Source organism: Notamacropus eugenii, chromosome X, assembly GCF_028372415.1.
Source record: "Notamacropus eugenii isolate mMacEug1 chromosome X, mMacEug1.pri_v2, whole genome shotgun sequence".
NCBI lineage: Eukaryota > Metazoa > Chordata > Mammalia > Diprotodontia > Macropodidae > Notamacropus > Notamacropus eugenii.
The window spans coordinates 30,370,170-30,392,031 of NC_092879.1; the positions used below are offsets into that span (position 1 = coordinate 30,370,170).

Genomic DNA, 21,862 nt, shown 5'->3' on the forward strand with positions numbered 1-21,862 from the left:
CTGAACTGTTACAAGACATGGCCTTATGGGAAAGGGAGAAAGGAAAGATCCTGGGAAACAAAGGGGATGTAAAAACTTTGTTAAAAATTAATTTTAAAATTTCATTTAAAAAAAGGATATTCTAGGACTACCTGTATGACCAAATCATTTCTTTCAGTTTCCTCCTCTATCTCACCTGGTCTAGTTTGGTGGACATGGACCCTCTAAATATAAGATGAGAGGGGTATGGATCTAGATCTTATTCGAAGTGGGTACATGTCCACCAAACTAGACTAGGTCAGATGGGGCCCACGTGAAGTTGATGGGCAAGGATGTGTATGGTCTTATCAGTCTGGATTGTACTAGAATTGAGATTGAAACAGAATAGCCATAATTCTGTTCTCACTCATAGAGGCCAGGTTGCCAGACCTGGAACTTTCCAACTTAGCCCAATCCGTTCCTGTTGACAAATTCTTATAGTCATTTCTGAGCACTGTTCTTATACCCTCATGGTTCATTCTCCCCATTTTACAGAGGAGGAAACTGAGGCTCCAACAGGCAAAGTGGTACCCAAGGTCATAACATCCAATCAAATCCAATTTGTCCACTATCTATTGAGTATTCTGCCCCTTAAGATGATGGTTACTTCCTCTCCTCCCAAATCCTATGATTCCTTAGGTCCTGGCCTCTTTGTCCCTTCCTTAGCTAGTAGAACCAGCTTCCCAAAGTGACCTCTACATACGTTCATTAGTTTCACTCTTCTCCTTGACCACATCCAGAGCCCACATCCTGATATCATGATCTTGGTCACTAGGAAAATGATGGGGTTGGAAAGTAGGCAGATTTCCTCTTTCCCCACTGGAAAAACTCTAGTGCACAGTACTTGCTCAGGGTAAATTATCAGTGGGATCTTCCTATGGCAAGGGCCGTAGGGCTTAAAATCCCAAACAGTACTATTATGGTAGAAGTAAGAAATTAAGCATCAAGTGGTAATTAAACTAGAAACCAAGGCCCAAATCTATAGATAATCTAAAAGCTAAAAAACCAGGGTCACAAACGCTGGATGAAACTTTATCACCTAGTAACAGGAAGGTAGGAGCAGTGATAGCTGGGAGCCAAATGCTCTTTGTTCTGGAAATACAACTAGAAACTAAAGCTGTGAGTGGAAAATTCGCCTAGTGGTTGTGAGCTCAACTTTGCATTCCGAAGGCCATTATTTTATGCTCTGTTTTATGCAACAAATAGACTTTGATTTGATTTTTAATTCCTCAACGTAAATATTCTGTCCTGTAACTGCATGGACCATGCCAGGCCAGAGATGGTTCCTAAGGCTGCTCCCAGCAAATGGAGAAAACCCTCCAGAGTGGGCTGGTTACTAGAAACTCCCTCCCTCTCTCACTTCATGATGTTACTGCTTCACTTTGGGACACCGTCCTTACATTTACATTATCTGTCTGTCTGGTGATTGATCTATTATCTGCCTACTATCTGTCTATCTACCAACCATTTTTTCTACCTACCTACCTATCTATTGATCTACCAGGATAGCTACCTATATAGCTGGCTAGTTACCTACTATCTACTTATCTACCTGCCTGTTTTCCTTCCTTCCTCCCTTCTTTCCTTCCTTCCTCCCTCCCTCCCTTCCTACCTTCCTTCCTTCCTTCCTTCCTTCCTACCTTCCTTCCTTCCTCCCTTCTTTCCTTCCTTCCTTCCTCCTTCCCTCCCTTCCTACCTCCTTCCCTCCCTTCCTACCTTCCTTCCTTCCTTCCTTCCTCCCTTCTTTCCTTCCTTCCTTCCTTCCTTCCTTCCTTCCTTCCTTCCTTCCTTCCTACCTTCCTTCCTACCTTCCTTCCTTCCTTCCTTCCTCCCTTCTTTCCTTCCTTCCTTCCTCCTTCCCTCCCTTCCTTCCTTCCTTCCTTCCTTCCTTCCTTCCTTCCTCTCCCTCCCTCCCTTCCTTCCTTCCTCCCTTCTTTCCTTCCTTCCTTCCTACCTTCCTTCCTTCCTTCCTCCCTCCCTCCCTTCCTTCCTTCCTTCCTTCCTTCCTTCCTTCCTTCCTTCCTTCCTTCCTTCCTTCCTTCCTTCCTTCCTTCCTTCCTACCTTCCTTCCTTCCTTCCTTCCTCCCTCCCTCCCTTCCTTCTTTCCTTCCTTCCTTCCTTCCTTCCTACCTTCCTTCCTACCTTCCTTCCTTCCTTCCTTCCTCCCTTCTTTCCTTCCTTCCTTCCTCCTTCCCTCCCTTCCTCCCTTCCTTCCTTCCTTCCTTCCTTCCTTCCTTCCTTCCTTCCTTTCCTCCTTCCCTCCCTTCCTCCCTTCTTTCCTTCCTACCTTCCTTCCTTCCTTCCTTCCTTCCTTCCTTCCTTCCTTCTTCCTTCCCTCCCTTCCTTCCTTCCTTCCTTCCTTCCTTCCTTCCTTCCTTCCTTCCTTCCTCCTTCCCTCCCTTCCTTCCTACCTTCCTTCCTCCCTTCTTCCCTCCCTTCCTTCCTACCTTCCTTCCTTCCTCCCTTCTTTCCTTCCTTCCTTCCTCCTTCCCTCCCTCCCTTCCTTCCTTCCTTCCTTCCTTCCTTCCTTCCTTCCTTCCTTCCTTCCTTCCTTCCTTCCTTCCCTCCCTCCTTCCTTCCCTCCCATCTGTCTCTCTGTTTTATATATACACACACTATACAGACAGATATATGTATTTAAGTAAATAACTATGTGACCCTAAATCTAACCCAGAGAGTTTGTATTTTTCTTCTTAACTTATCCCATTCATGTGGCCAGCTGGGGACACTGGGGTAGACACTCCTTCCAAAAGCACCATCGAGTGTAGACCGGGCCATGTGGCTGGTGGTGAGGAAGGAGTGTATCTGGCTGGGCCTCACCTCCTTTCAACAGCAGATAGACAGGTACCACGTAGAGCATGATGTGTTGAACGTAGTAAACTTCCAACTCCAAGGGCAGCTGTTGAGAAAAAGGAGGAGAAATCAGAGGAGTACTTCAACAAAGGGGTTGGACAGAACCTCTGGGGCCACACCTGAGAAAGAATCCTCTTAGTTACAGACTTAATAAGGAGCTCTAGCCTTTGACTGAAGGGAGCCCAGCCCATATCCTCAGATTGTGCCTCAGTTGGCTTCTTTGCCACTCCAGTTCACTGCTCCTCCTTCTGCCACCTGGAACCAAGCAGGACAAGTCGAGTCTCTGATGCCAAGAAGCAGAGTCAAGCCTTCTGGCCTCTAAGCAGCTAAGTGGAGCAGTACCTAAGAGTGCTGGACTTGCTATCAGGAAAACTTGAGTTAAAATCCGATTTTGGATACTTCCCAGCTGTGTGACCCTGGGCAAGTCACTTTACCCTGTTTGCCTCAGTTTCCTCAGCTGTAAAATGGTGATCATAATAGCACCTACCTCACAGGGTTGCTGTGAGGATCAAATGAGAGAATATTTGTTAAGCACTTGGCAGAGTACTTGGCACACAGTTGTTGTTTTTCAGTCGTGTCTGACTCTCCATGACCTCATTTGGGGTTTTCTTGGCAGAGATAGTGAAGTGGTTTTCCATGTCCTTCTCCAGTTCAGATGAGGAAACTGAGGCAGAGTGAAGTGACTTGTCTTGGATCACAGTATCTGAGGCTGGATTTGAATTCAGGTCTTCATGACTCTGGGCCCAGTATTCTTATCCACTGCAGTGCCACCTAGTGGCCCTCTGGCACACAGTTGGTGTTATATAAATACTTATTCATTGTAGATGGTTTTCTGAAGGAGTGTCTTCCTCAAGAAAGGGAGGAGAGAGATAGGACAATAGCTAGTGGAACTGAACAGATCAAATGACTTTGTTTGTTTGTTTTTAAGGATGGAAGAGAGACATGGGCATAGCTAGGTAGCCAAACTCCTTTCCCCTCCGCCCCCGCCCCAGCAAAAACCCCCCAACAAATAGAACCATCCAAGTAAATAGAACTGTTTAAAAAAAACACACAGGAAAATATAACATTAACCAATCAGGGTGCTAATGAATAGCATTTTTTAAATGCTGATCACAACTAGATCAGCTAATATGGCAGAAGTAATAGAGATTAAGAGGCAGGAAACATTACAGAAGCAATCACAAGAACTGTCTCCAGGTGGAAAAACAATACTTGTAAAGAAGTTATGCAAGAATTGGCAAGGTTCAGAATATCACAAGATCAAATAAAGAGCTTTAAGTAAAGAGAAAACCAAGAGAACAAAGTAAGCAAGAACTGGAAAATACACACATACACAAAGATGAGAAGACTTGATGAAGAAATTGATCTATTGGGAGGATACAATCCCAAATCTCAAAAGATAATAATAGCTAATATTTCTATAGTACCTACTATGTGTAAGGGACTGTGCTAAGAGCTTTACAACGATTATCTCATTTGATCCTCACAGCAGCCCTGGGAAGTAGGAGCTATTATTATTTCCATTTTACAGATGAGGACACCGAGTCAGACAGAAGTTTAGTGACTTGCTTGTAGTCACACAGCTAGGAATTATCTGTGATCACATTTGAACTCAGGTCTTCCTGACTCCAGGTCTGGCATTCTATTCACAGCATCACCTACGAAGACTATTATAGTAGAAAATGGAATTATAACATGAAGCCAGCTAAGCGGAAATAGAGGCTACAAAAAAAAAAAAAATACTGCATTATTCAAAGGATTGGAAAAAAACCAGACCCAAGTGACAGAGGCTATCATGGGTGGGGAATCTGTGGCCCTCTAGGTGTTCAAGTGTGGCCATTTGACTGAATCCAAACTTCACAGAATAAATCCCCTTAATAAAAAGATTTGTCTAGTTGCTAGACCATGGAAGGTAGGCCATGGCACAATGACTTAGGAAATACTGACATCCCAGAGGAATTAAGAAAATAAAATAGCATTTATAAGATATTTCAGGAAATCAAAGAAAACTCTCTGGAATTTGTGAAAGCGAATATTGAAATACCACGAGAAAGATTCCATAAGATTCTCCAAAGGAGAACCCATGATATAAGATGGCTAGATACATCATAATTAAGTTGCAAAGCTATAAAGATAAGTAAAAAATATTATCAGCTATAAGAAGCAAAGAAATGACTTGCCCCAAACTACAATGAGGACCAGAGAAGACTTCTTGAGCAGGACAAGAGAAGTCACAGGAAAAGGAAGAAAACCTTTACCAAAATAGGAAGCATAAGCCATAGTGTCCAAATTATCTCCCCATTCAACTCTATAGTCTATGAAGGCAGGAGAGAGTTATTTGAGAAGCAAACAGACTTTAGAAAGTTGACCTTGGAGGAACTCTTAAAAGAACAAATTAGGGTATTGGGCAATTCACTAAAAAAGTTTCATAAGAATATTTCAGAGACTCACAAGAGGGGAAGAAAAAAAAAGCAAGGGGAGAAAAGAAAGAGAAATTGGAAATCGACACTCCTATCTTTGATGAAGGGGAAGTTTAAATTCAAATGAACTAGGTGGTTATTTGTGGAAGATAGAGCGACTTTGTTTAAAGTAGTTCTGTTACGCTTGGATTAATACTAGAACCAGTAAGGGGAAAGGTATGTGTCCGCTTCTCAAAGACCTTCTTAGATTGCCCACCACGGAGCGGAGATGCCAGTGGGTTCTTGGTGGCTATGGCAGTGGAACTAATCCTGAACTGACTCCGCCATGCCAGACACAGTTCAGGTAACAGTATAAGCAACAGGTCAGAAAGGCCCGTCTTCAGCAGGTCGGGATCACTCGGTCATGAATTATTTTTTGTTTTCATTACTGTTTCTCTATCCTGTATACAGTTTATTTGTACATAGCTGTTTGCATGTTCTCCCTCATTAGATTAGAAGCTCCTTGAAGGCAGGGACTGTCTTTTGCCTCTTTTTGTATCCCTGGGACTGAGCACTGTGCCTGGCACAAAGCATGCACTTAAAAAAAATGTTTACTAAGTGACTGACTCCAAGACCAGTCCTCCAGCTCCCATGCCTCCTTACCTGTTTGTGCCAAATAGAACAGTCTCAGGTGGTGAATGTAGATGCTGTGTTCCTCATTAGAATATAAACTTTCTGAAGAGTGGGAATTGTTTTTACATGTTTTGTAATGCACAGCACAGTGCCAGACACAAAGAAAACTAGGTAGTGGCACAGTGACCATAAGTCTGAGCCTGGGATCAGGAAGGTCTGAGTTCAAACCCAGACTCAGACACTTCCTAGCTGTGTGGCCCTAGATGAGTCACTTAACCTCTGTTGACCTCAGTTTCCTCATCTGTACCATGGGGATAATAATATGACCTACTTGCCAGAGTTGTGATGAAGATCAAATTATATATATATATAATATATATGTGTGTGTGTGTGTGTGTGTGTGTATATGTAACACACACACAATATTTGTAAAGCACTTAGTACAGTGCCAGCACATCGTAGGCACTTAATAAAAGCTTGATGGCAGTACCTAACACAGTGACTTAATAAATATTTGTTGATTAATTAATTCCTATGCCTGGTCTCTACTGGAACCCTCAAAACTCTTTAGAGACCCTGTCAACAGTCCTCAGTGCCTTGTCAGGCACATAGTAGGTGCTTAATAAATGTTGATTGATTGGCTTATTCTTATGCTTGGCTTCTACCTACTGTAGCCCTCAAGACCTTCCTGAGACCTTGTAGCCTAACATCATCAGGCAGCATAGTCTTCAGTGCCTAGCACATAGTAGGTGATTAATAAATGTTTGTCAATTGATTTTGATTTTGTCAATTGATTTTGAATTGATACACCAAAATGGGCAAATTCCCAAATTCATCATCTAAAAAGAAAGGGGGTGGACTCAAATATTGTGTCTCACTGATATTTCCACTTCCCCAGCACTTACCAGGCGAGTGTTCACCACGGGAAAAAGCAGTGCAAGAAGAGCCCCATTCAACATGTGCATTTGTAGCCTGAAAAAGAGAAATGGACAGAAGTCCGCATTACACTCACAGTCTGTTATGAAACAGGAAATTGTTCAGGTAGAAGCCTGTCCTAGGAAGACCTGCAGAGGTCTAGTTATGGACTTATGGTTTGGGGAGAGAATTTTCACAAGATAGAGGCATTCCTTGGGGCCATGGATGCTTTCCGAGGGGTGCCATTAGCATCATCAGCATCCTCAATATTTCCCATGAGCTGCATGGAAATTATTCCTTTCAGTTACATTTCCTTACAAGATATGGTATATGCTTCCTAATCAACTGCCCACACTCAGGGTCAAACCTGTATTAATAATAATGACATTTCTTGCTGAGAGGGAGGGGAAGGGGGATAGTATCAGAGGGTGGGGAAGAACTCATACAGGTAGAGTAATTTTAGCTTTGCTATGGTTCAGTCGCTCAGGTGTGTCTGGCTTTGTAATACCAACACATACCAAATCAGGACCTTCTCTTCTCCACTATCTGCCTTAAGCACTTGGAAGGATCAAATGTTAGCTCATTCAGTCCTCACCACAACCCTGGGAGGTGTCCTCATTTTTCAGATGAGGAAACTGAGGCAATTCAAGAGGTTAAGTGACTCAGGTACTTATCTGATCTCCAACACTTAGTTAACTAGTTGTGTAACCCTGGGAAAGTTGGCCTCTATTTCCTCATTTGTAAAAGGAAAGGTTCAACTTAATGACCTCTTAGGTCCTTTCCAGTTCAAAATCTCTGATCTGAAGACTCTTCTAATCTCACACTGCTAATACATGACTGAGAGAGGATTTGAACTCTGGTCTTCCTGACTCCAAGTTCAGCTCTCTACTCACTGCACCACCTAAAAGAGAAGGTCTAAAATAGGTGCTGTAGAGTGATAGAGTGAAGCAGGGAAGGGTAAAAAAATTGCCTTGCAGCAGTGAGGACCCAGTGCATATAGAGTTTCCAAAGCGTTCAAATCCTCCATCTGTAGATGAAGAAATGGCATGGCAAGGCTTATTATTATCATCATCCTCATCATCATCCTCATCATCTTCATTTAGCTCTGTTAAGAGTAGGCAAGAGTGATGGGCCTGGAGTCAGGAAGACTCTTCTTCCTGGGTTCAAATCTGGATCTGGGCTCAGACACTTACTAGCTGGGCAAGTCACTTCACCCTGCTTGCCTCAGTTTCCTCTTCTGTAAAATGAGCTGGAGAAAGAAATGGCAAACTACTCCAGTATCTTTTCCAAGAAAACCCCAAATGGGATCATGGAGAGTAGGGCACGACTGAAAAAACAACAACCCCATTGGAATCTGACTTCTTACACGCAGTTAGATTACACGTAAAATCCAATCCACAAACATCACTACATATAATAAAAGATAGATATACTCTGGTTAGCCATTATGATGCCCAACATTTGCTCCATACTAAGAGACAATGAATCGGAAGCCCCCTGCAGTGTGGTATAATAAGATTAGCACTGGACTTAGAGCTAAACTTTCAAGTTCTGAGTCTGACCTTTACAAGATGTGACTTTGTTCAGGTTCCTCATCTGTAAAACTGAGACAATAATATTTACACTACTGATCTATAGGTAGATACTACTATACTACTATAGGTTTGTAGTGAGGAGATTGCTTTGGGAGAAACCTGGGAACAATTTTAAGGGGCTTTCTTATCTCCCACCCAAGACAAATCACACTCCCTGCTAGGGGTGACATGACAGGGTTTATTCCTAGTTATTCCTAGTTACCTCCTGGAGCAAAGGTGGACTGGGTGATCCTGCATCACATGCAAGCGTGTCTGACATCTAGACTAGTACTTCTTAAACGCACAGTTTAAGAAGCACTGATAGGGGAGTGGTGTGTGAAAAAAAGTGTAAGAAGCCTTGATCTAGACAACAGTAAGGATACTGTTGTAACAGATCCCCTAGCCCTGAGACAAATGGGGATTTCTCCCCATGCTAATTAGGGATGCTATCCTTCCACAGGTAGCATAGCAAATAGAGGGTTAGACATGAAGTTAAGAGGGAAGCATCCTTTACTCTCTGTCCTCTGAAGTCATAATTGATCAAAGTCAAAGAATAACAGAATGGAAGTTGGAAGGGATCACAATGGCCACCAGAAACAATCTTTACCTAAAAGGAATCAACCCCTACTATAACATACTTAACAAGTAATCTGCTTAAAGACCTCCAAGATGGAGAAAACTAGCACATCTCAAAGCAGCCTATTTCACTTTTAGAAAGCTCTGATTCTTAGGAAGATTTTTCCTACACTCAAGCCGGAATTTGTACAACCTCTCCCCATTGCACCTGGTTCTACCTTCTGGGGACAAAGAGAGAAAGCTCAATCTTTCTTTCCCATGATGGTCCTTCAAACATCTGAAGACATTGCTGTCATGTCCACCCTTCCCCTCTCCCCTGAGTCTTCTTTGCTCCAGGAATCCCTAGTTTCTTCAACTCATTCTCATCAGACATGGAATTGTGAAATTGATTTCTTGACCCCAGTCTAAAGCTTTACATTTATAGCTCTACTGAATTTCATCTTATTAGGTTCAACCCCAAACTCTAATCTTCTTAGCCTTATGAAGTCCTTTGGCAGTCTGATGCAGCCTATAGATCTCTCACAGGAAAATATTTCTAAATAACTGAAGAAAATGGTAAAGTTCAGTTAGAGATTAGTAACTATAAGGATGTAATTTTTTTCATCTAAGTTGATGGACCACCTGAAGTTTATTAATAGATTCCTTGGGAAGGGGGGATTTATGTGTGTCTGTAAACACCTCCTCCATCCCCCTTCCTCATCTTCTTCCCCTCCCCACCCCAAGCTGTCAAGATCTCTTAAATTCCTGTTATGAATTACATTTAATATTCCTCGCAGCCTTGTGTTATCTGCAGATTTGATGAGCCTACCTTCTGTAGCTTTATCCAGGTCACTAAGGAAAATGTTTAATAGCTGAGGGTCAAGCACAGATCCCTGAGACCTCCTGTCAAATTGATATCAAACCATTCAATGAATGTTCTTTGGCACTGACCATCCAACCAGTTTAGACCCTACCAATTGTAGGATCATCTGCATCTCTCCATGTTTCCCACATGAAGAGCATGGGATAATTCATTAAGCTCTTTGCTTAAAGATCCACCTAGACTACATCTATAGCATTCCCTGGCCTTCTAATTTGATTTAAAAAAATGGCACAATGAGGTTTTGATCAAGTCATGTTGGCTCTTTGTAATTCATATTTTCCTTTCTAGATGTTCATTAGCTATCTCTAATAATACATTCTAAAACATTTCTAGGAATTAAAGGTATACTCCCCGGCCTATGGTTTGCAGGCTGTCTTTGCTACCCTTTTTCAGACATCAGGATGACATTTGGCCTTTTCCCATCTTATGGTACCTCTTCTGCTTTCCACGTAGCTTGGCCATCCCTTCTGCCAAGTCTATGAGGACCTGAGGATGTTGTTCATCTGGGGGAGGGGTTTAGAATTCATGAAGGGCATTTAGATGCTTCTTTACCACTTCCTTAATAATCTTGGGTTATCAGTTCCCTGTTAGCAATTTTTGTACAATTTCAAAGCATGGATCTGTCTTTTTGGCAGAGAAAACAGAAACAAAAGAGTCAAGCAGCTCTGTCTTCTCTCTCCATTGTCAACTGTCATTGTCCCATTCACCAGAAGCACAGGATAATATTGAGCAATAACAGATAAGCCAAGTGGCTCCATTCCTATTTTGGGCCACTCTTTGATCCCTCTCTTTCATTTTTCTTTTTATATGAATTTAGCTTGTGCATAACCTGTTCTGATTTTGCTTCTTTCTGCCTTGTATTATCTCACACAGGTTGCTTCAGGATTTTTTTCTTGGTTTTGTTGTTCTTAATTGCATTCTAAAAATTCACTCTACTAATTTATTTATCAATTTCCTTGTTGCTGGTTATTTAGTTTGACTCCAGTCTTTTGTTACTTCTATGATATTGCTGCTACGGATATCACTGACAAACTTTTTGTTTGTTTGTTTGTTTTTAATGACACTTTTGGTATATATTCCCAGTGATGGAATTATTGGATCAAAGGGCATGAATATTTTTTGAAATTCTTCCTGCTCTTTGACAGAATGCTCTCTAAGAAACATTCTACAAGTTTATAGCAGTAATGAATCAGTGTGCCTGTTTCTTCACAGTCCCACCAGCATCGAGTCACAATGTTTTTAATAATTTTTACTGATTTGATGGGCAGGAGGGGAGATTGAGCATTTTTTCAAATGTTTATGTAGAATCTGTACTTTCTCTTTTGAAAATATTTTATGTTCTATGACAATAGAGAAAGGGAAAGGAATAAGCATTTTTATAACACCTACTGTGCTATGTAAACATATATAAACATTCACCTTGTGCCCTGCTTTTTGCTGTCACAAAAAATACCTAATAAACATTCATGTCTATCAACAACTGCATACCTACATACGTGCTCTTTCCCTCTTCTCTTTGAACTCCTCCTTAGGCTATCTGACCAACAGTAGAATCACAGGTTCAAAAGATAGGTCTACAATAAGCACTTAATAAATGTTTTTTTCTTTGAAAAAAATCCATAATTTTCAATAGTTTTCCTAAATGGTTGGACCAATCAATTCACAGATCCACCTACAATGTCTATCATCTTGTGATCCTCTCCTTGTTATTGTTGTTTAGTAATTTTTCAGTCATGTCTGACTCTTCTTGACCTCATTTGGGGTTTTTTGATTAAGGTACTGGAGTAGTTTGCTATTTCCTTCTCCAGCTTATTTTAGAGATGAGGAAAGGGAGGCACACAAAATTAAGTGACTTGCCCAGGGTCACATAGCTAGTGTCTGAGGCCGGGAAATTGAGTCTTCCTGGCTCCAGGCTTGGCACTGTATCCACTGCAGCACCACCTAGCTGCCCCTTTTTGCTTTTCTAGCATTTACCATCCTTCTCTATTGCTATCTTTCCCAGCCTGCTGAGTGTGAGATGAAATTTGAATTGTTTTCATTTGCATCTGTTTTATTATTAGTGATTTGTAACATTCTTTCATATAACTGTTGATAGTTTGCTGCACTAAGTAGAAGGGTTACCAGGAGCCCTTTTCCACCATGATACTGGCTGTGCTCAACACAGACTAGGGAGTCTGGCTTCCTGACCAAGCCAAGTCTCTGTCCCTTCCTAACCTCCCCAACCAGGCCAAAGCCCTAGGGCAGCCTAAATTCAGTGGAGAAAGGAATCGCCCCTGGCTTCATCTGTTCCACTCTGACCACAGAAGTTCCAGTCATCTTGCCCTACTCCAGCCAAGGGCATCCCTGGGCTTCACCCCTTAGCCCTACCCCACCAAATCAGGCTTGAGTCAGGACTCCCCTCTACACCGATTAGAGTGTCTCTCACACAGTCAGGCTAGAACAGATAATGGCTAAATCAAAGAAAATGGGGCAATCCACTGTTGCTGATTTTTAGAAATGTATAGACAAGAGCTCAGCAAGATAGGCTATACTCTACATCATGGGAAGGGTAGTGTCCACACTGATACGATCATAGGTCCATTGAAATACTTTTATTAAAATGATTTATGATATTTATGATTTTGTTCATGTTGGCCCATTCTTACATTCCTGCCATAAATCCTAAGTGGTCATAATGAATAATTTAATATAATGATGTAGTCTCTTGGATACCATTTTATATCATATTTTTGCAGCAATATTTGGGATATTCAATCAATGTCTTCTTTTGCTGTTTTTTATTTCTCTCCAGCTGAGCACCTACCCTTCTCTCTTGGTATGACCACTTGATGTAGCATACAAGTTATTTATTGTTTAAATGCTGGAGAGAATTTGCTTTTATGTCCAGCTGGATTGGGGAATTTTTTTTTCTTTGAGAATTCATGCACAGCTTGTTTGATTTCTGTAAGCAGGTTGTGTAGGGTCTCTATTTCTTGTTTGTTAATCCGAGCATTTTCTATTTTTATTAGTATTTGTCAGTTTCATTTATGTTTTCTTGGTGGGGGGGGGGTTACATTTGGGGTCTAGTAGTTTCTGATATCTTTCTTTATTTCCTCTCTATTCCTCGTGAATTCTCCCTTCTCATTTTTCTGTTCGGATAATTTGTTTATCCTTGTTTTTAATTTTAGCAAATTACTCTATGCAGGTCACAACAACATTCTCCTTGCTCTCCATACTTCCCAGAAATAAGACCAACAGCCCTCTGTCCCTGCTGGTAGCTCCCATGTGCCAAAAATAACTTCATTATCATAATACTAGCTAGCACTCATATGATGCTTTAAAGTTCGAAAAGCAGTTCACCAAAGTAGGTCTCATTTGATCTTCACAATAACTCTGGGAGGTAGGTGCTATTAGTGTCTCTGTTTTACAAATGAGGAAACTGAGGCTAAGAGAGGTTAAGTGACTTGCCTGGGGTCATATAGCAAGTTTCTGTTTAATCCACTAGTCCTGCCCCTATTTGGGTTTTTCTTGGCTAAGATACTGGTATGGTTTGCCATTTCCTTCTCTAACTCATTTTACAGATGAGAAAACTGAGGCAAATCAAGTGAAGTGACTTGCCCAGGGTCACACAGTTAGTAAGTATCTGAGGCCAGATTTGAACTCAGGTCCTCCTGACTTCAGGCCCAGCACTCTTTCCACTGGGCCACCTAGCTGTAAGTAGGTGTGTGTAAGGCATATAAAACAAGACAAATAGGCATGGTCAAGGCATTATTCAAATCTCAGTTTTTGTGGTTGCCAGTCCACCATAGAACCTAGCAATCGAACATTATGCTTGGTCCAATCTCCTTGATCTTTCTCCCACTTTGACTCAAGTCTAGCCTCCTTGCTCCTCCCCACCAATCCTATCATTTACATTAGAGCTAAATTTCTTCCAAGGAAGTTTCCCTAGACTGAATCAACTGACAGTCATCATGAAGCTGCCCCCACTTTTGCTACTCATCCATTCTCTCTTAGCCATACATTATTATAAATTTATTTGTGAATGAGTGTAACTGAGGATACTACCAATCTCTTCTCTGTGCTCAGCTAAAAAGTGTACAAAAGAGCCCTTTGCCAAGCACATACTCTATTTATATAAAACCAGATGCAGGGAAGAATTCCTCACTATTAAAAATTCAGCTCTAGGTGACTCATCTTAAAATTATCCTTTGTGAAGAGACTTATATAACACATCCAGCCAAGGAAAAGGAGGAATGACAATAGAAACAGATTAAGAAACATCACCATCAATGCCTTAGATCCCCACAGATTCCTTTGGAATGCCCTATTTAATGGCAGAGTGAGTAGTCCTCAATTCAACAAATATTTATGAAGTATCATTAAGGTATGGGGCAGCTAGTTGGCGTTGTAGTGGATTAAGTGCAGGACCTGGAGTTAGGAAGACTCATCTTCCTGAGTTCAAATCTGGTCTCAGACACTGACTAGCTGTGTGACCCTGGACAAGTAACTTTACCCAGTTTGCCTCAGTTTCCTCATCTATAAAATGAGATGGAGAAGGAAATAGCAAACCACTTCACTATCTTTGCTAAGAAAAACCCAAATGGGGTCATGAAGAGTCAGACATGACTGAAACAACTGAGCAACAACATCTTTAAGGTACACGATACTGGGGAGACAAAGACAAGAAGGAAACAGTGCTTGTTTGCCTTCAAAGAGCTTATTTTCTATGGGGAGGATACATACCAATGGAATATATACAAAGGAATTTCAAGAGGAAAAGAGTGTGATTGATGTAGGAGATAGTATCTGAGCTATAACTATCTATAAGATGGAGGTGAAGAGGGAATAATAAAGAGGCAAGAGATAAAGTACAGAGAACAGGACACTTGGATTGGGATGGAAAACATTTAAAGGGAGTAGGAGTTCTCAGTTAGAGCCAGACTGTGAGAGACTTTGAATGTCAGAATGAGGATTTCTTCTTCTATTCTAGAGGCAAGAGGGAAGCAACGAGGATGTTTTACTAGAGTGGAGTGGAATCAGAGTTCTAGGCTTGACTTATTTTGTTGTGCTTCTAGAGAGCTGAAAATTACTGCAAGGGACACTGGGTAGGCTAGCTGTCGCTCCACCGAGTGATTATAAGACATTCTCTTTCCCGCGGGAAATCTTGCTATCTGGAGGCAGTACAATGGGGAAGCACCTGCCTGACTTGCAGTTATCAATTTATCTCCTAAAATGTTATTTGGTCATAGGATGTTCCCATCACAACTCGGTTAACTACTCCCGTTTCATCTTTTGTTTCTTCAAAGACAATAAAAACATTTAGCCTTGAACAGTTTGCAACACCAAGGCTCTGTATCTGAGTTTATAATGTTTCCTCTCTTAAAACTGGAAGTAATGAAGAACGCCTTGGTTAAGTAGCTAGAGCAGAACACTGAGTTCATTCTTCAACAGTGATAGCATGGTTGGCTCTGGGATTCAAACAAATGACTTTGGCAGCAGTGTGGAGAATGGATTGCAGTGAGAAGAGGTGGGACCTATTGCAAAAATCCAGGAGAGAGATCATGAGGCCCTGTGCTAGGGTGGTGGCAGGGCATGGATGGGAGAGATATAAAGTAGGATTGAAAAAATGCTAATGGCTTCCCCCTCTCCCACTGCCTTTCACACACTCCACATCTTCTATGAACCTAGCTATGTATATGATAGGGACACTAGGTGGTGCTGCAGTAGATAGAGTACTGAGTGGAGTCTGGAAGACTCATCTTCCTGAGTTCAAATCTGGATTCAGACACTGACCGAGTAGCTGTGTGACCTGGGCAAGTCACTTCACCCTGTTTGCCTCAGTTTCATCATCTGTAAAATGAACTGGAGAAGGAAATGGCACAACGCTCTAGTGTCTTTGTCAAGAAAACACCAAATGAGGTCACAAAGAGACACACACGACTTAAAAATGACTGAACAACAGTACGTATGTGAGTTTGAATGTGAGTTGAATGTGAGTTCCTTGAGGGCAAGGACTGATTTTTGCCTTTCTTTGCACTTAACATAGTGCCTGGCACATAGTAAGCACTTAATAAATGTTTGTTGATTGACAAGATTTGACAATTGACTGGATTGAGGAAAAGTAATAAGGATGTCCTCAAAGACTTGAACCTGGGTGACTGGAAAGATGGTGATACCCTGAACAGAAACAGGCAAGTTTGGAGGAGGGGTGGATATGGGGAAAACAATAGTGAGTTCTAGTTTGGATGAACCAATAGCATCACTGTATCTGGCCATGGCCAGAACATAGCTAGGGAATAACGTTCAGTCCTGAGAAAGCCATTTGAAGAAGGCCACTGATGTGATGTAGAAGGAGCAGAGAAGATCTAGAGGAGAGGAACCAGAATGGTAGGCCTGGAATCCATATCATATGAATAGGGGTTGAAGGAATTCAAATTCTGGCAAGAACATTCTGATAGTGAGTGGCTACCTCAGAAACTGGCTGGATCTGTTATTTTGCCATTATAAGTCTTTAGCATCTATCACCTAAAAAACTCCTTTGCCCTGGGAAAAGGGGAGTAGAGCTCCTTATTCAACTGCCAGCAGAATGAAGGTCTGTGCTGCAGCCCTTAGGTTTTATGGCTTCCCAAGGCTGTCAAAGAGGAAGAGCGAGAGAACACATAGTACAGTGAAAGGAATCAGGAGGGAACTAGTTTCAATTCCTGCCTTGGAGGCTTATCCTGTCATGACACTCAGCCTTGGTTTCCTCATCTATAAAATGGGGCTAATGATATCCATAATATTTCTCTCATGGGGTCATTGTGAGGTTGAACTGAGATAATGTAAGAAAAACACTTTACAAATCTTAAAGTGTTCTACATATGTAAACTACTATATTCTTTGTAGAGTTGACCCAAGGGTGGGTACCTCAAATGTGCCTCACCTCCCTCTGTTACCAGCCTTGTCCCAGGACTGCCTTAGCTATCAGGAAAAGGTGGCCCTGTTCCACCTCTTTATCATAGACTGACAATCATATTTATATTACCTCTCTTCCCTTAAAGAGTGTGAAAATCCCCTGCCTTGGGGGCCCACTCAGAACTTCGGGGCTTATGAGGTCTGAGGTTGCCTAGGTCAAAGGTCCTTTCCCTGGCCATGACTCCCCAAACCCTCATTCCCATCCATGGCTACTCCAATCCTTCAATGTCCCCATATAAATCTCCCCTACTATGCCCTCTGGAACGCTTGTTACATTATTAACAATCTGTTTTTCATAGTAAACCTCTGCCCTGCCTCCAGGAAATTATTCAAAAGATTATAGATCCAGAGTTAGAAGGGATCCCACAAATAATAGCTATAGAGCTGGAGGGGACTTGAGAGGCCAGCTGTCCAAAAGCTACATGATACACTTTTCAGGTTCATCTGCATTATTAACATTTCCTTCATCACTTTTTAGGTCTAGATATCTGACAAAATAATCAATCAAGACCTGTTTTATATAATGTTTGCTGATTTCTGGGGTACAAATGCTGACGCTGAAAATTTAACAATGGCCTCTTATACAAGCTATCTCCAGCACACACCTAAATATTATACCATTGTTTACCACTGATGGCCAAAACTGGGAATATGAACCATCTGCCTCCTTCTCTAATGCCTAAGGCAAAATAGTAATAGGAGAGTGATTCAGCTACAGCTTTCTACAGCAGCTCTGAGCTTTTATCTAACTACACAAATAGTTTCTTTGCTAATTCTCTGGGTTTTCTAAGTAAATTATCATATCATAAGCAAGTGTCACCATACTTGAAAAGAGACCTTTGAGGTCACAGAAATACTACAGAGATGCTGCCCTTGTGCAAAGATAGCCGATTCAATTCTGTTCAACATACTGAGTGTAAGGCATGGTTCCAGGAGTTTACAGTCTAAAGATTTCCAAAGCTAACACCTGACTCTTTATTGCTACTTGAGAGTCAGGGAGGTATGCTCTGAAAGTCAAGAAGCATGGAATCTAATCCCATGCTTGCCATTAATGAGTTATGTGAGCTGGAGCCTCAGTTTCCTCACCTGTAAAATGGAGAAGTAGAACTAGGTAACTTCTAAGGTCCAAAGTGGCTCTAAAGATAGTCGATCTAACATGTAAAGGAATTGCCCCTTAACTCAGCTTAGCCAGCATTTATTAAGTAACTACTCTCTGTAAGGTACTGTCCTAGTCACTGGACAAAGATGAGAATCAGTCCTTGTCTTCAAGGACCTTACACTCCATTGGGAGATATAGTCATATAGATTGAGTGAAAATGATATAATTTGAGGAGGAAAAAGGCACTTACAGCTAGAAAGGTTGGGCAAATTTGGTACAGGAGGAGAAGTACTAGCTCTGGAGTTAACAGACCTGAGTTTAAATCCCACCTCTGATGCAGACTACCTGATGCTTACTAGCTGTGTGACCTTGGGCAAGTCACTCCACTTCCCTAAACCTTGGTTCCCCTTTTGAAAAATGAGGGGGTTGGACTGGATGCCTCTGAGGCACTTTCAGCTCTTGAAGCAGGATCCTTTAGAAGGACCTTGCCCAAAGCACAGAGGACTGGGTGAGGAGAGGTGGGAGAGGAGAGAGTGGGAGGAACTATTTCTGCTGAAGGAGTCACTGATTTTTCCATGCTCCAAACTTCCCTTTCATTCCTCCTACTCTCTCCTCTTCCACCTCCTATGAGTAGTCAAGTGCTACCAATTCTGCCTCCATGATATCTCTCACAGTAGGCCGTCTTTACCACCCACACAGTCACTGCCCTAGCTAGCCACCATGTTCGTCATTTCTCCTCTGGAGAATAGCCTCCTAAAGGGGCACTTTGTCTCTAGGTTTTCCTACTCTCTACACCACATAGCTGTCAAAATAATCATTCTCATGTACAGTACTTTAAACTCAAAAGTCTTCAATGGCTCCTCATTGCTTCAGCATGGCCTTTTCTTCCTTCCTTCCTTCCTTCCTTCCTTCCTTTCTTCCTTCCTTCCTTCCTTCCTTCCTTCCTTCCTTCCTTCCTTCCTTCCTTCCTTCCTCCCTTCCTTAGTAGGCAATCAGGATTAAGTGACTTATCCAAGGTCACAGAACCAAGTGTCTAAGACCAAATTTGAACTCAGGGCCTCCTGACTCAGGGTCATGGTGCCCACTATGCCACAGACCTGACATATGCTCCATCTTAATCTCTACCTTTGGAAACTCTTGGGCCACCTCCTCCATGTAGTTTTTCCTGATTCCCCTTCCATCAACCCCCTTTCCCCAACCAAAAGTGAGGTCTCCCTCCTTGAGTATTCCAGACCGCTCATCTGCTTATTCCCCTATTCATATCTGTCTTGTAGTAGAGATATTTGTCAACATGCCTCGCCTTACCCTACCAGACTATAAGTCAATCTGCCACAAACATAGGAGAGGGAGACTACCCAAGAATTTAGACCACTTGCATTTCTTGGTTTCACGGATATCTCCGGCCAAAGAAGGCACAGGTCTTTGAGTCAGAGGTCTCTGAATTCAAAAGGCAGCAGTAATCTGGAGCACACTCAAAAATCCTCTACCATCGTATGGCCTGCCAAAGCTCTGTTGGCAAAACCTTTGAGAACTCCAGGCCACCCACACACCCCAACAAGCACTGGGGTAGGGCTTTGTGGAGGTGAAAGTGGGTGAGGAGAATTATTTGATCCTGGGTCCCATGCCTTGTACCCATGTCACCACAGGGCACCTTTGTCTGGGCAGAAGGGCCTGAAGACAGGGATCTTCCTCCAGGTAAGAGTAAGTCACGTTTCCTTCTGCAGTTTCCAGATCTCTCTATGACCTCCCAATGGGTGTGGAGGTTGGGGTCCACCTGGTACGCAGACAAACCAAACAGTGAATCCTGTTCTATCACTTGTACCTTGAGCAGGAGCAGGAGCCCCTTGGTATACCATATCCAACTAGCTGACAAAAAAGATAGTGGGTATCACTCCTGCTCCAACAGAGCCAATTCCAATGCTTTCCTCTTCCTTTCCCATGCCACAATCATTTCTGGATATTCTCCCCACCTTGACCTTTCTTTGCCACAAGGAAAAACTAGTTAAGCAAAACAAGTCAGCAGAGTAACCACACCAGCCAACAATGTGATGCTCCACACCCACCTCTGTTAAGAAAAAAGAAGCACATGCTTCTTTAGTCATTCTCATTCTAGTTGTGAAGGGTCTATCTTCCTTTAGCAAAGACCGCATTCACATTATTGTATGTACCATGTCCATTGTTACCAGTTTCTGTTTACTTTACTCTGCATAATTTCTAGAACTCTTCTCAAGCTTTAAAAATTCTTTATCTTTGTTGTTTCTTGAGAGGCAACATGGTGAAGTGGATAGAGAGCTGGGGCCAGAGTAGGGAATAGCTGGGTTCGAGTCCTGTGTCTGACATATATTGGCTGTGTGATCCTAGGCAAGTCACTTAACTTCTCAGTGCTCTAGGCTAGGGGTCAGCAGACGATAGACCAAAGATCCAATCCAGGTTGCCCAGGAATGGATTTTACATTTTTAAATAAAATAAGTGTCAATTTTAATTTTTTTAATTTTTATTTTTAAATACAATAAATGGAAAAATCATTCTTAGCTCATCTGTAAAAACTGGTGGCAGACCATAGTTCTCCGACCCTTGCTCTAGGGAAGGTATCAACCTTCATGGGTAGAGGGGTTTTCTTATCTGGGAGTTGAATATACAAGTAAAGTCATAGGTCCAGCTCCTACCCCATATCAGTCAGTCAGTATTTAGCATCCACTGTGGGCCAGGCCCCTGCTGGGGATGCAAAGAAAGGAAAAAAACCAACTCCTGCCCTCAGGGAGCCCAGAGTTGAATCTAGGACACAACATACAAACAGGAAGCTAGGTGGCGCTGAAGTGGATAAATTGCCAGATCTGGAGTTAGGAAGACTTATCTTGTAGAGTTCAAATCCAGCCTTAGACCTTTACTAGCTGTGTGACCCTGGCAAGTCACTTCACCCTGTTGGCCTCAGTTTCCTCCTCTGTAAAATGAGTGGGAGAAGGAAATGGCAATCCACTGCAGTATCTTTGCCAAGAAAATGAAATTGGGTCACAAAGAGTCAGACATGACTGAAAAACAACTGAACAACAATATATAAACAAGATATACACAGGATACATTAGAGATAGTCTCACAGGGAAGGTACTAATGGGAAGGGGGAATTGGGCAAGGCTTCTGGCAGAAGGTGGGAATTTTGGCTGGGACTTGAAGGAATGCAGGAAAACCAGAAGGCAGAGATGAGGAGGGAGAGCATTCCAGACACAGAGGGCAGCCAGAGAAAATGCCTGGAGTGGGGAGATGGGAGTGTCTTGTGCCACAAAGAGGCCAGTGTCGCTGGATCCCAGAGTACATAAGGCTGAGGTATACAAAGTCTGGCAAGGTGGGGACGGGAAAAATGATTATAAAGGGCTTCAAATGCCAAATAGAGGATTTTAAATTGATCCTGGAGGTGATAGGAAGCCACGGGAGTTTATTAAGGGGAAGGGGACAGTGACATGCTCAGATCTATACTTTAAGGGAGACTGTATCCTAGGAAAACAGGTCAAATAGTATTCTTGGATACTCAGTCAAAGGCCCCAATTTGTTCAGCAGATCCCTAAGTCTGACATGGGTGATTATCCAATTGGTTTGTAGTTTTAAGCTTTCAGAACAGTTACCACCCATGTCACTACCATCTCAACACTAAAAGCCCAGGAGTCATTGATCTAGAGTAATGGAGCTGGAGGAAGATCTAGGACCCAAAGAACCTCTGACCTGGCTGTCAGCATGGCTTGTATCAAGAGCAGTATAAACTCTTGAACCTTCCTAGTTCTGGGACCTGATTTCCAGGGCTATTAGTCAGTAGACCCTGAGGGTCTTAGAGCCTGGCACAGCAGGTGTCTCAGGCCAGAGCCTTGTCAGTCGGATGCAATCAAGAACCCTGAACCCCTGCTGGAGTCATTGGGGGAACAATCTACTGCCAACTAGGCTGGACTAGGGGAGCCCTGCAAAGCCCCTACTTCTCCCGGCCCCCCTAGGAGAGGAATAGACAAACACAGCT

At 42.4% G+C, this 21,862-nt stretch overlaps 1 protein-coding gene across 1 annotated transcript in view; it reads right to left on the minus strand.

Annotated features, from left to right (window-relative positions):
- TMEM164 (transmembrane protein 164) overlaps nt 1–21,862 on the minus strand; it is a 120,462-nt gene that overhangs the window by 15,077 nt on the left and 83,523 nt on the right. Inside the window, 2 exon segments of the mRNA XM_072626926.1 lie at nt 2,839–2,917; nt 6,809–6,875. Coding sequence (XP_072483027.1) covers nt 2,839–2,917; nt 6,809–6,875 — 146 coding nt within the window.